The sequence below is a fragment of the Piliocolobus tephrosceles genome, chromosome 7 (assembly GCF_002776525.5).
Source record: "Piliocolobus tephrosceles isolate RC106 chromosome 7, ASM277652v3, whole genome shotgun sequence".
Lineage (NCBI taxonomy): Eukaryota > Metazoa > Chordata > Mammalia > Primates > Cercopithecidae > Piliocolobus > Piliocolobus tephrosceles.
The window spans coordinates 123194303-123206833 of NC_045440.1; the positions used below are offsets into that span (position 1 = coordinate 123194303).

At 36.2% G+C, this 12531-nt stretch overlaps 1 protein-coding gene across 6 annotated transcripts in view; it reads right to left on the minus strand.

Moving 5' to 3' along the window:
• TAF2 (TATA-box binding protein associated factor 2) overlaps positions 1–12531 on the minus strand; it is a 108424-nt gene that overhangs the window by 22111 nt on the left and 73782 nt on the right. For all 6 annotated transcript variants that reach the window (XM_023224730.1, XM_023224748.2, XM_023224753.2 and 3 more), the window contains 2 exons: positions 9687–9756; positions 7624–7733 (listed from right to left, as the gene is read on the minus strand). In XM_023224730.1, the coding sequence (XP_023080498.1) occupies positions 7624–7733; positions 9687–9756 (180 nt within the window). The remainder of the gene's footprint in view (positions 1–7623; positions 7734–9686; positions 9757–12531) is intronic.

The window sequence follows — 12531 nt, forward strand, 5'->3', positions numbered from 1 at the left end:
GAGAGAGGGTGGGACAGAACTTTGAAACCTTTTGATGTTAATATCAAAACTGCTTATTTTCTTACTCTGAAACCTAGAAAATCCTATCAAACCGAACTACAAGTTGTCCCTCATTCTACCCCCTTGAGTGTAGCTGTAAATTTCCAAACATTAAAAATTATGATGTAAATAAACAGCATTCAATGACTTGAACAATTCAAGTTTTCATGTCATTCTTATAGTAATATGCCAGACACTAAAGGTCAATGTGGAAGCGACAGTTAAAATTCCCTTTATAATGATAAAGAGTCAAAGATACTATCTCCTCAATGAGATCTGTTTCTTCAGATATTAAAAAAACACTCAATTAGGCAAGACCAGCAAAAGTATTTATGTCTTAAATTAAATATGAAGCACCAATAAAAATCTCCAAATCTTAGGTTTTAATTTTTTAATGTATTTTAAAATTACTGTCATTTTGGCCTGTAATTCAGTATCTTACTTAAAGCTATAAAGGCAGGATCACATATGTTCTGAATTTTGATACATATTCCTTTGGAAGACGAAAATCATTTCTTTCAGTGTGGAAAAATCTACCACACACAGCTAACCAAAGTCAGCCTGGTTCTAACAACACCTGTTCCTCATTGCCCAGAGGATGAAACCTAAACTCCTCAGGCCTTTCACATTTAGATCCTAATCTATCTTTCCAGATAATACTATTTTCTCAACACTCCTTCAGAACATGAGGCTTTTATATATGTAATTCTACCACCTAAAAATGTATTTATCCTGCTGGAAAACTCCTTTCCATTCATTAAGAGCTAACTCAAATGCTACCTCTCCATGAACATTTTAGCATTCCAGACAGGGTTCATGGCTCCTTTGGGTTCCCCAAATAGTTTGTTCTCTTTAGCAACTATCTCTTCATATTATAATTTATCTGTTCCTGTGTCTCTCTTTCCATCATACTTAGTTAACACACAGAAAACATAGCATAGTGGCAAATAGAAAGTGCTCAAGAAAAAACTAGTGAATTAATATGTGAAACCTTTAAAAACAACTGCCCCTGGCAAATATTTTCAATTAAACATACACCTATTTATTTAAGAATCTTTTTTAAAAATTATTATTATTATTATTATACTTTAAGTTCTAGGGTCCATGTGCATAACGTGCAAGTTTGTTACATATGTATACTTGTGCCATGTTGGTGTGCTACACCCATCAACTCGTCAGCACCCATCAACTCGTCATTTACATCAGGTATAACTCCCAATGCAATCCCTCCCCCTTCCCCCTTCCCCCCTCCCCCCTCCTCGTGATAGGCCCCGGTGTGTGATGTTCCCCTTCCCGAGTCCAAGTGATCTCATTGTTCAGTTCCCACCTATGAGTGAGAACATGCGGTGTTTGGTTTTCTGTTCTTGTGATAGTTTGCTAAGAATGATGGTTTCCAGCTGCATCCATGTCCCTACAAAGGACACAAACTCATCCTTTTTTATGGCTGCATAGTATTCCATGGTGTATATGTGCCACATTTTCTTAATCCAGTCTGTCACTGATGGACATTTGGGTTGATTCCAAGTCTTTGCTATTGTGAATAGTGCCGCAATAAACATACGTGTGCATGTGTCTTTATAGCAGCATGATTTATGATCCTTTGGGTATATACCCAGTAATGGGATGGCTGGGTCATATGGTACATCTAGTTCTAGATCCTTGAGGAATAGCCATACTGTTTTCCATAATGGTTGAACTAGTTTACAATCCCACCAACAGTGTAAAAGTGTTCCTATTTCTCTACATCTTCTCCAGCACCTATTGTTTCCTGACTTTTTTAATGATTGCCATTCTAACTGGTGTGAGATGGTATCTCATTGTGGTTTTGATTTGCATACTCTGATGGCCAGTGATGATGAGCATTTTTTCATGTGTCTGTTGGCTGTATGAATGTCTTCTTTTGAGAAATGTCTGTTCGTATCCTTTGCCCACTTTTTGATGGGGTTGTTTGTTTTTTTCTTGTAAATTTGTTTGAGTTCTTTGTAGGTTCTGGATATTAGCCCTTTGTCAGATGAGTAGATTGCAAAAATTATCTCCCATTCTGCAGGTTGCCTGTTCACTCTGATGGTAGTTTCTTTTGCTGTGCAGAAGCTCTTTAGTTTAATGAGATCCCATTTGTCAATTTTGGCTTTTGCTGCCATTGCTTTTGGTGTTTTAGACATGAAGTCCTTGCCCATGCCTATGTCCTGAATGGTAAAGGACCTCTTCAAGGAGAACTACAAACCACTGCTCAGTGAAATCAAAGAGGACACAAACAAATGGAAGAACATACCATGCTCATGGATAGGAAGAATCAATATCGTGAAAATGGCCATACTGCCCAAGGTTATTTATAGATTCAATGCCATCCCCATCAAGCTACCGATGAGTTTCTTCACAGAATTGGAAAAAACTGCTTTAAAGTTCATATGGAACCAAAAAAGAGCCCGCATTGCCAAGACAATCCTAAGTCAAAAGAACAAAGCTGGAGGCATCACGGTACCTGACTTCAAATTATACTACAAGGCTACAGTAACCAAAACAGCATGGTACTGGTACCAAAACACAGATATAGACCAATGGAACAGAACAGAGTCCTCAGAAATAATACCACACATCTACAGCCATCTGATTTTTGACAAACCTGAGAGAAACAAGAAATGGGGAAAGGATTCCCTATTTAATAAATGGTGCTGGGAAAATTGGCTAGCCATAAGTAGAAAGCTGAAACTGGATCCTTTCCTTACTCTTTATACGAAAATTAATTCAAGATGGATTAGAGACTTAAATGTTATTTAAGAATCTTAAGCAACCATGGACAAAGACCATATAATGTTAAAGATCCTTGTCTTTAAAAATGTTTACTACATTTCTGTGGAGCATTAATTTAAAAGTCGTCATGGGAATTGCAAAGAGCATTTTTGGAAACAACTTGGGAACTGTGAATATGGGCTATATACTGGGTGGGGTTTGATGATCATATTGTGGATATGTAGAATGACCTTATTCTCAGGAGTATACACTAAAGTATTTGGGAAGAGGATCATGATGCCATTTATTTTCAAATGATTCAGAAAAAAACAGGGTATAAATATAATATAAAGAAAGAGAAGGAAAGGAGATAAAGTGGTAAAATTTTAACTGGTGAATCAAGCTGAAAGTATATGATTATGCATTGTATTATTCTTTAAACTTTTAAGCTTTAAAAATTTTAAAAACAAAATGCGGCCGGGCGCGGTGGCTCAAGCCTGTAATCCTAGCACTTTGGGAGGCCGAAACGGGTGGATCACGAGGTCAGGAGATCGAGACCATCCTGGCTAACACGATGAAACCCCGTCTCTACTAAAAACTACAAAAAACTAGCCGGGCGAGGTGGTGGGCGCCTGTAGTCCCAGCTACTCGGGAGGCTGAGGCAGGAGACTGGCATAAACCCGGGAAGCGGAGCTTGCAGTGAGCTGAGATCCGGCCACTGCACTCCAGCCTGGGCGGCAGAGCGAGACTCCGTCTCAAAAAAAAAAAAACAAAAAAAAAAAACAAAATGCTGAAGATAAAAATGTATATGAAAAATTAAACTACATACAGAATGGGTTAAGATATCTGACGTGTATGAGTGAATACACACATATATAGGTCGGTGTGTGTATATATTTACAAAGCAAAAACTGTAAGATACTAGAGTACCTCCCAGAATTTAACGCTAAGTGGAGTTACTACACACCAAGAAACACGCAGAAACCAGGCAGCCCTGAGATCTCAAAAAGTTTAAGTCTGACAGCCTTCCCTCTGGGATATGGTCACTAAAGTGATTCAGCTATCAAGAATCCTCAGTTTCTGTACCAGTCTCTCAGCTCCAAATTCCCCTAGAATATTTCTTTTTTTTCTTTTTTTTTTTTTTGGAGACAGAGTCTCGCTCTGTCGCCCAGGCTGGAGTGCAGTGGCACGATCTCAGCTCACTGCAAGCTCCGCCTCCCGGGTTCAGGCCATTCTCCTGCCTCAGCCTCCCGAGTAGCTGGGACTACAGGTGCCCACCACCTTGCCCGGCTAGTTTTTTTGTATTTTTTAGTAGAGACGGGGTTTCACCGTGGCAGCCAGGATGGTCTCGATCTCCTGACCTTGTGATCCGCCCGTCTCGGCCTCCCAAAGTGCTGGGATTACAGGCTTCAGCCACCGTGCCCGGCCTCCCCTAGAATATTTCTAAAATGAGTACTAGTATTAACTGAATGGCATATGAATTTTTAAAAGTCATGAGTATCATTCTGTCTCACTCTCAAATTGATTTCAATTTTTAAAATCCTGCTTCTATAAGTCCAACCACAATTTCTCTCTCTTGTTGAAAAGTTTCTGATTCTTCAGAATAAGAAAACAAACTCTAATTCTTCAAAAGTATATGATAAGATGATCCTTCTGAACAGCCATGATATTCTCTCCTATATATTTTAAATTGGTTCAGTAAATTTTGTAACTAGGTGAAGTCAATATACCTCAAATCCACTTTGTAGAAAGAGAGAAATAAATGAATATAATTACATCTGCATTGTCCACAGTTTTCCCAGATAATGCTTATTTCAAGTGACCAGATAGCCCGGAAGCCCCAAAATGAGGAGCAGGCAGGGTTCCATTGGATTTCGGGACCTAGATGATGTTCTAGCTCCTTTTGTTATTGATGAACCCTCACTACCATTTCTTAAAACAATAACCATTAAGAATATAGCAATGTGAAAAATTCTCATGGTAAAATGCTGTTTTAAAACTTTTATTTCAACTATAACTATGTAACATAACACACACACAATTATTTTTTCCTAAAGGCCAAATATACCCAAATCTTAATAGTGTTGATGTAACAGAATTATGTAATATTTCCTTTCTTTGTAGTTTTTTCAGATAAACTCTGTAACATGATTATATTACTTTTACCATTGATTATTTTTTAATCAAATAAAAGAAGGATTTCTTAGGTCAGATTCATTCATTTATCCCAAAGGTTCAGACTTGGAAAGGAAATGACAATTCTCTCTTGTCCATCTTCACTATCTACTGTCCAATGTTCTAGAAAAACATTTTTTTAACCCTCCCAATTATTCATGCCACTCCCATTGTTCATACTGTTCCATTTATAAATCTGAAAAACTGAGTAATAAACTGTTTATGACTATAGCCTCACTGATCTCACTGGTTTAGATATTGGCAGAGAATTTTAAACCAAAGCAGAACTGTACTACACTGCACACTATCAAAATTAAATACTAAACATCAGCCAGAACTTGTATTTGTATAATCAAACCTTCCAATGAGCTTCAAATGTTTTATAAAAATTGTCTCATTAATCTTGAACACATATTTTGTCCAAAACATCTTCTTTAGAAAATAATAAAAGAATTCTTCATATTTCACTATGCTTTCTTCAAATTTGTAACTTACCATGATCAAGGAATCATGTATTCTGGTTAAGAAGACATTCAATACAGCAGAGTTACTGCCACATATGAACTGTAGAATGAACCTTTATAAGTTCCTGAACTTACGTATTAATACCCTGGGTCTAAATAGCACAAATAATAATATGTTTTAAGGTAGCCAAAGGTAGCAAATATAAAACATTATGTAAAAAGCAGCAATTATTCTTTCAGAGATTAAAGAAAACATTAGGAAAAAAATAAGCAATATTTTAGTATAAACTGGTTTTATGTGTTGTTTTCTAAAGACCTTGAGGACAAGGTTCATCCTATTTTTAATTTTATTATATTTCACATAAATATCTACTATGGTGTCTTTACTTGGTGGTATTGCACTATTATTATGAAACCAAAAAACAGAAGTTATACAATCTCTTAACATCTCAATATTAGTGAACTAAGTAATAAAATAAAAGAATTAAAATTTGGTATTTAATTGTGAGTCAGTGAAGTAGCTACTAATGAGACAGGTAGGACAAGTTATTTTCCAATATTATAAAGAGCAAATAAAGTGACATACTCAAAACTTTTAAATATTTGGATAGGCCAGGTGTGGTGGCTCACGCCTGTAATCCCAGCATTTTGGGAGGCTGAGACAGTGGATTACAAGGTCAGGAGTTTGAGACCAGCCTGGCCAACATGGTGAAATCCCGTCTCTACTAAAAATACAGAAATTAGCTGGGCATGGTGGTAGGCGCCTGTAATCCCAGCAACTCGGAAGGCTGAGGCAGGACAATCACCTGAACTTGGGAGGCGGAGGCTGCAGCAAGCTGAGATCGTGCCATTGCACTCCAGCCTGGGCAACAGAGCAAGACTGTCTCAAACAAAAAAATTGCATAAATATCCACTGCTCTCCCATTATCTATCTGCAACAACTCTTGCTATCTTTAAGCAAAACACATTTCAGCCTAGCTTTTGATTGAATCTTTAAACCAAAAGCATTATTACAATTTCAACCTATCACAGACATAAAGCACTTTTTAAAAAAATATACACATTTATAAATCAATAGAAAAGAATCAATAATTCAATTAAATAAAATGGCAAAGAATATGAATAACCTGGAAAAATAGAAATACAAATAGCTCAAATATATGAGAAGCATAACTATCATTATGCTAGTATAACATTTTTGAGTATTCAATATGAGCCAGACACTGTGTTTTACAAATACTAATTTAATTCGATTTGAAGTAGGTATCATTATCACCTACATTTTACAAATGACAACAGTTCAGACAAATTACACAATAAATTCAACCCTTTGCAAAATGGTTCCAGAGCTAGCACTCCTAAGCACTGTTTCTTAGCTCTTGACCTCACTCAAGTAATGTAAATTAAAACTGTGACAAGGCTGGGTGCAGTGGCTCACGCCTGTAATCCCACCACTTTGGAAGGCCAAGGAGGGTGGATCACCTGAGGTCAGGAGTTTGAGACCAGCTTAGCCAACACAGTAAAACTCTGTCTCTACTAAAAATACAAAAATTAGTCAGGCATAGTGGCACATGCCTGTAATCCCAGCTACTTAGGAGGGTGAGGCAGAAGAATCACTTGAACCTGGGAGGTGGAGGTTGCAGTGAGCTGAGATTACACCACTGCACTCCAGCCTGGGCGACAGAGACTCTATCTCAAAAAAATAAAAATAAATTAAAAAATAAAAACTGTGATGAGATATCATGATCTCCACAGTACAGAACAATAACAGTAAGTACTTTGAAAAAATACAGTCTGTATGTTATTCTATATGCACTGACTGCCTCTGGAAGGATACACAAGAAATTGGTTACCTCTGGAAAAGGCCACTAGATGGTCAGGAAAAGACGTGAGAAGACATTTTTCACTCCTTTGTAACTTTCTGAAATAATAATAATACTTTGCAGGCTGATGTTTATAGCACCTTAACCATTTGACACTTTCATATAAATAAATATTTTTGTTTCCTCAACCACCCTATGGAGTAAAGTGAGTATATCCTTAATAAATGTTATCACAGCCACCACTGTGAAGGTGTGATAGTCTACTTAAAAGAAAAAAAAAATCTCAACTTTTACCTTTAGTTCTAAATGCTACTGAATTGAAAACCTGTTGTAAAATCAAACTACTCTAATAATAATAATACTAAAAAAAATTTAAATCACTGCTCTCTCACCAGAATTCATAAGTTTCCAAAGTTGATCTACCAGGGCTTCATTGCATAAGGGAGACTCCATGTTCTTAGTAAATGGTGGGTTCTTAGTCAACATGTTGAGAATCTTATGCCTGGAAGATTAAAAAAAAAAATTAAATTTTTGCTGACCATTTACTGACAGATGCTATGAGTAGGAGACACCATAAACATTGAAAAATTATCTGTAGTTTCTCCTTCCTATTTTATCACTTTCTCTCTTAAATCTAGCTTTGCATTTATTTAGTTTAATTTCCAAAGACACTATGTCACATCCTGAATATTTACTACTTGTTTTTTCACTGAAACACTCTGGGGTTTGGATAAGAGAGTAATTTTTAAAAATTCTGGTGGATTTGGTCTTTCTAAAATCACCTTGCTGTGTGATGAGATATTCTAAAACCTGACTCCACATAATCCTAACCAATCTTTCCCATCCCGCTTTCTAAAATGAACATTCCACTCTGCTTAGATATATGTACAATGATTGGTAAGTATAAAAATCTTAACACAGAGCAAAAAAATCTATATATAGACCAATAAGTCTATATGCGATAATAAAATGAACATATATGTGATTACTATAGTATATTTGTAAAACATGGAAATGTGCAGAAGTATTTTAAATATAAAGATTGTAAAAAGTTTTCCTTAAAACAAGCTGAGGTTGAGAAGAGTATCCTAATAGAGGGTAACATTTAAACTCCACTATTGGGAGTTTTTATCTCATATGAGAGGCTACCTGAACATATTATGGAGTTCTCTAAAATATAGGGCAATGCAATGAAAACAAAATTTGGAAAAGAAAACATCCACTGCTATGAGTAGAAGACACCATTAAAGGCTAGAGAAAAGAAAGGAGAAGAAACCTACTGCAGTAGTCTAGCATTTAATGAAAGCATCAACATCAGCTCTAGGACCAGGTTTGAGAAATTACTAAGAGTAACTGCAATGCTTGGATATAAGTGAGGGAGAAAGAAATTGGGTTGTAATTCTTATGGAGGTTGGCAAAACTTTAAAGAAGGTGAATTGGGGAAATTTTTACATTTAATTGATGGTAGTAAGTCATCAAATTGGATTTGTAATTGAGAAAGAGATGGGAGAAAAGTGAAACTGCCAGATTGTAAATAATTTAACCCCTTTTGGCTGCAATTTAATGTCTGTAAACCTAAAAGATGTAGATTCTGTTAACATCCTCTTACGCTTTGAAATTTAAGACTGTGTAAAATAAGACTACTGAAGGGTTTTAAGAATAAAAGTGAAATGTAATTACAGAATGCAATTTACAGATAGGTAATATAAATGGGGATATAAATCTTTATGGATATTTCATATCCATATTTTCAGCTTTATATATAAACACAATTCCTCTCCTTCAGGCCTCATACTCCGTTTGTAAGAGCCGATCAGTAATATAGGTAAATAACATATTTCACAATGTGAGTTTGTTCTTTATTGCATTTTAAGTTGTTATACTTTTAATGTGCTTGATGAAGAAAAGTGAAGTTTCTGTCTGGCTGCTTTCCAAGTCACCCAAATTACTCTAAATGCCAAGTAAGGTCTGCTAATAATTATTTTATTTTATTATTATTATTTTTCTTTTGGCTGAGCGCAGTGGCTCATGCCTGTAATCCTAGCACTTTGGGAGGCCCAAGGGGGTGGATAACTTGAGGCCAGGAGTTCGAGACCAGCCTGGCCAACATGGTGAAATTCCGTCTCTATTAAAAATACAAAAATTAGCCAGGTGTGGTGGTGCATGCCTGTAATCCCAGCTGCCGGAGAGGCTAAAGCAGAAGAATCACTTGAACCCGGGAGGTGGAGGTTGCAGTGAGCCGAGATCATGCCACTGCACTCCAGCCTGGGCCAGAGTGAGACTGCATCTCAAAAAAATTTATGTTGAAAATCAAATTCAAAAAGGACATGAATAAATGCAAAAGATATTCCCATATTTTCAAAAATCATAAATAAGCATTTTATGCTTAATCTGAAATTACTCAGTTCATTACGGGACTTACAAAACATCATAGCATCATAGCACATAAACTAACCTTACATAGGGTACAGGGTCATCCTGAATCATATTAAGTAGCCATTGCAGTTCTTCATAACTTCTGTCCACTGAAAATAAAAGAAAATATATTTGTTGTTAATTATACCAAATAAAATAATGAATAATGAGTGATAAGCAGGGAGTTTACATTTAATATTTAGGACTCTGCCTTAGCTGAGTTTTCAATCAGAGTTGAAAGTTATAGGTAAGCTCTTACATTTTTATGCAATGGGCCACTTTGTAAGTTTTATAAGTATCAAGCTATATATTAGAGCCAAGACATAAAGTTGCATCAAGAATATATTTTTTTACTAAAGTTCAAACCAATGGCAAGCATAACATAAAGCAAGTTGCAATTAAGAACCCTAAATTACAGATGATTAACTGGACAAAATCTGTTTAAATACAATTGTTTTCCTAGATGCCTAAATGATGGAGAGGTTTGACACTCAATGGTATCTCAACTATATTATATATAGTTTTTGCCCAAGTGGTTTCTTCCATTTAATACTAAAGAATAGCCGGCGCGGTGGCTCAAGCCTGTAATCCCAGCACTTTGGGAGGCCGAGAAGGGCGGATCACAAGGTCAGGAGATCGAGACCATCCTGGCTAACCCGGTGAAACCCCATCTCTACTGAAAAATACAAAAAACTAGCCGGGCGAGGTGGCGGGCGCCTGTAGTCCCAGCTACTCGGGAGGCTGAGGCAGGAGAATGGCATAAACCCGGGAGGCGGAGCTTGCAGTGAGCTGAGATCCGGCCACTGCCCTCCAGCCTGGGAGACAGAGCTAGACTCCGTCTCAAAAAAAAAAAAAAATACTAAAGAACAGTTTTACTTTTCAAGCATAATATAAAAGGCAGTTACAAAAATAGTGCTACGAATATAGTTGACATAAAATGACTAGCTATTTCCATTCACCTTTTCAAACAAGTTTTGCTTTCATAATTTGAAAAGCTGCGTCTTCAGAATTTTATTCACAATACTTTTCATTTCTTCCATTTTCTAACTTGAGTATCAATATTTAAATTTACAATTTAACAAAACATGAAGTCTAAACTCATGGTTCACATTTAGACATGAACAAAAGTGAAGTGTAGTTCATATTTCACAATTAAATTATATCTATTAAAGTTTAGCATTCTTTTGAAAATCCTAATATCAGTATTCTATTTCATTTCAGGTAGTACAAGTTCATAAAATCTTACTCATATTTACGAGACATTAAAAACCATTCATACATCTTGGGAAAGACTGGCAACAATGGCATATTTGGTGGATCTCAAAACTTGTCAAAACAGAAATGGAGACTGATACAGGATTACATTTTCTTTCATGCCAAAAAATACATTTAACAACAAAAATCACTGTTTTCATAATTATTTCTAACAGGAAAGGATATTTTAACCTTCAATAAAAAGGAAGCACAAATGACAGTCCTTTTCGAAGTTAGGTCAACACATAAGAATATACACATTATGTTGTTATTACTCTTTATTTTCTGACTGTAAACAAGTATTTCTACAGAAATTTACCAAAAATTACAAAGATTTGAGTATACTTTTCCCTACTTAAAAATGAACCAGTATCTACTGAAGAACTTCTCTCAGCCCTTCTTCTCCTTCCACAGTCAGAAAAAAGTTTAGCATACTTTAAGTTTTTTACTCCTCTCATATTTTAGTGCTAGAATCTGGAATTTTAGACTTAGATTACATTTACATGTTTCTTCTATTTTCATAATTTTTAAAAATTATTTTTGAAATACACATTAAATTTTACAACCAGGCCGGGCGCGGTGGCTCAAGCCTGTAATCCCAGCACTTTGGGAGGCTGAGACGGGCGGATCACGAGGTCAGGAGATCGAGACCATCCTGGCTAACACGGTGAAACCCCGTCTCTACTAAAAATACAAAAAAACTAGCCGGGCGAGGTGGCGGGCGCCTGTAGTCCCAGCTACTCCGGAGGCTGAGGCGGGAGAATGGCGTAAACCCGGGAGGCAGAGCTTGCAGTGAGCTGAGATCCGGCCACAGCCCACCCGCCCGGGGGAAAGAGGCAAGACCCCGCTCACACAAAAAAAAAAAAAAAAAAAATTTACAACCAGTTTAACAAATATTTAAGCTTAAGTATTTGACAGGCATAGTTATTCATCACCAGTTCTTTCATTTCATATTTTCACTAGTCTTGAGTTATTATTTTGACTCACATCCAGGTCAGCTGAAAATTATCTTTGGGAGTTATGTTTTTAAGAATGTTACATAAGAGATGCAGTTCTAATTCTCCAAGGCTACATGAGCAACACAACTTTGGCAAGGCAGAAAATCTTGGGGCATAATTTTCCCTAATAATGACACAGCCATTTGTTCACTGTCTTTTGATTCTTCATATTCTAAAGAATTCAGAGGCCATACTATTCTTTTGCCTTGTAAAATAATCTGGTCTGATAGTCCTAGAAACTCACACATTTTCCGTTAGCCTTAAAAATTAAAATTTCATCAGAAACTACTGTAGGTCTGCTTCATTTACACAGTCCCAGAGTATTCTGTTATTTCTTGGATTACTGCTCATCTTCCACCTGCTCTATTCTTCATGACTTTTTAACATTTCCATCTCTGTATCTTTCCCCCCTAAATTAAAAAAAAAAAAAAGTGTGTATTCTTCTCTTGGCAATTTTTTGGCCTTATGTTTTTTCCATATTCATGATGCCTTGCCTAATTCCCCTACTGAAGTTTGTGTTTATGTCTAATTCTCTACTTTCACAGACACAAATTTTTGCACAGGTGTGAGATGTTTTCTTGAATCCTTCATAGAAATTTCCCCAAAATCTTCTATTTCCTAAAATAACATCCA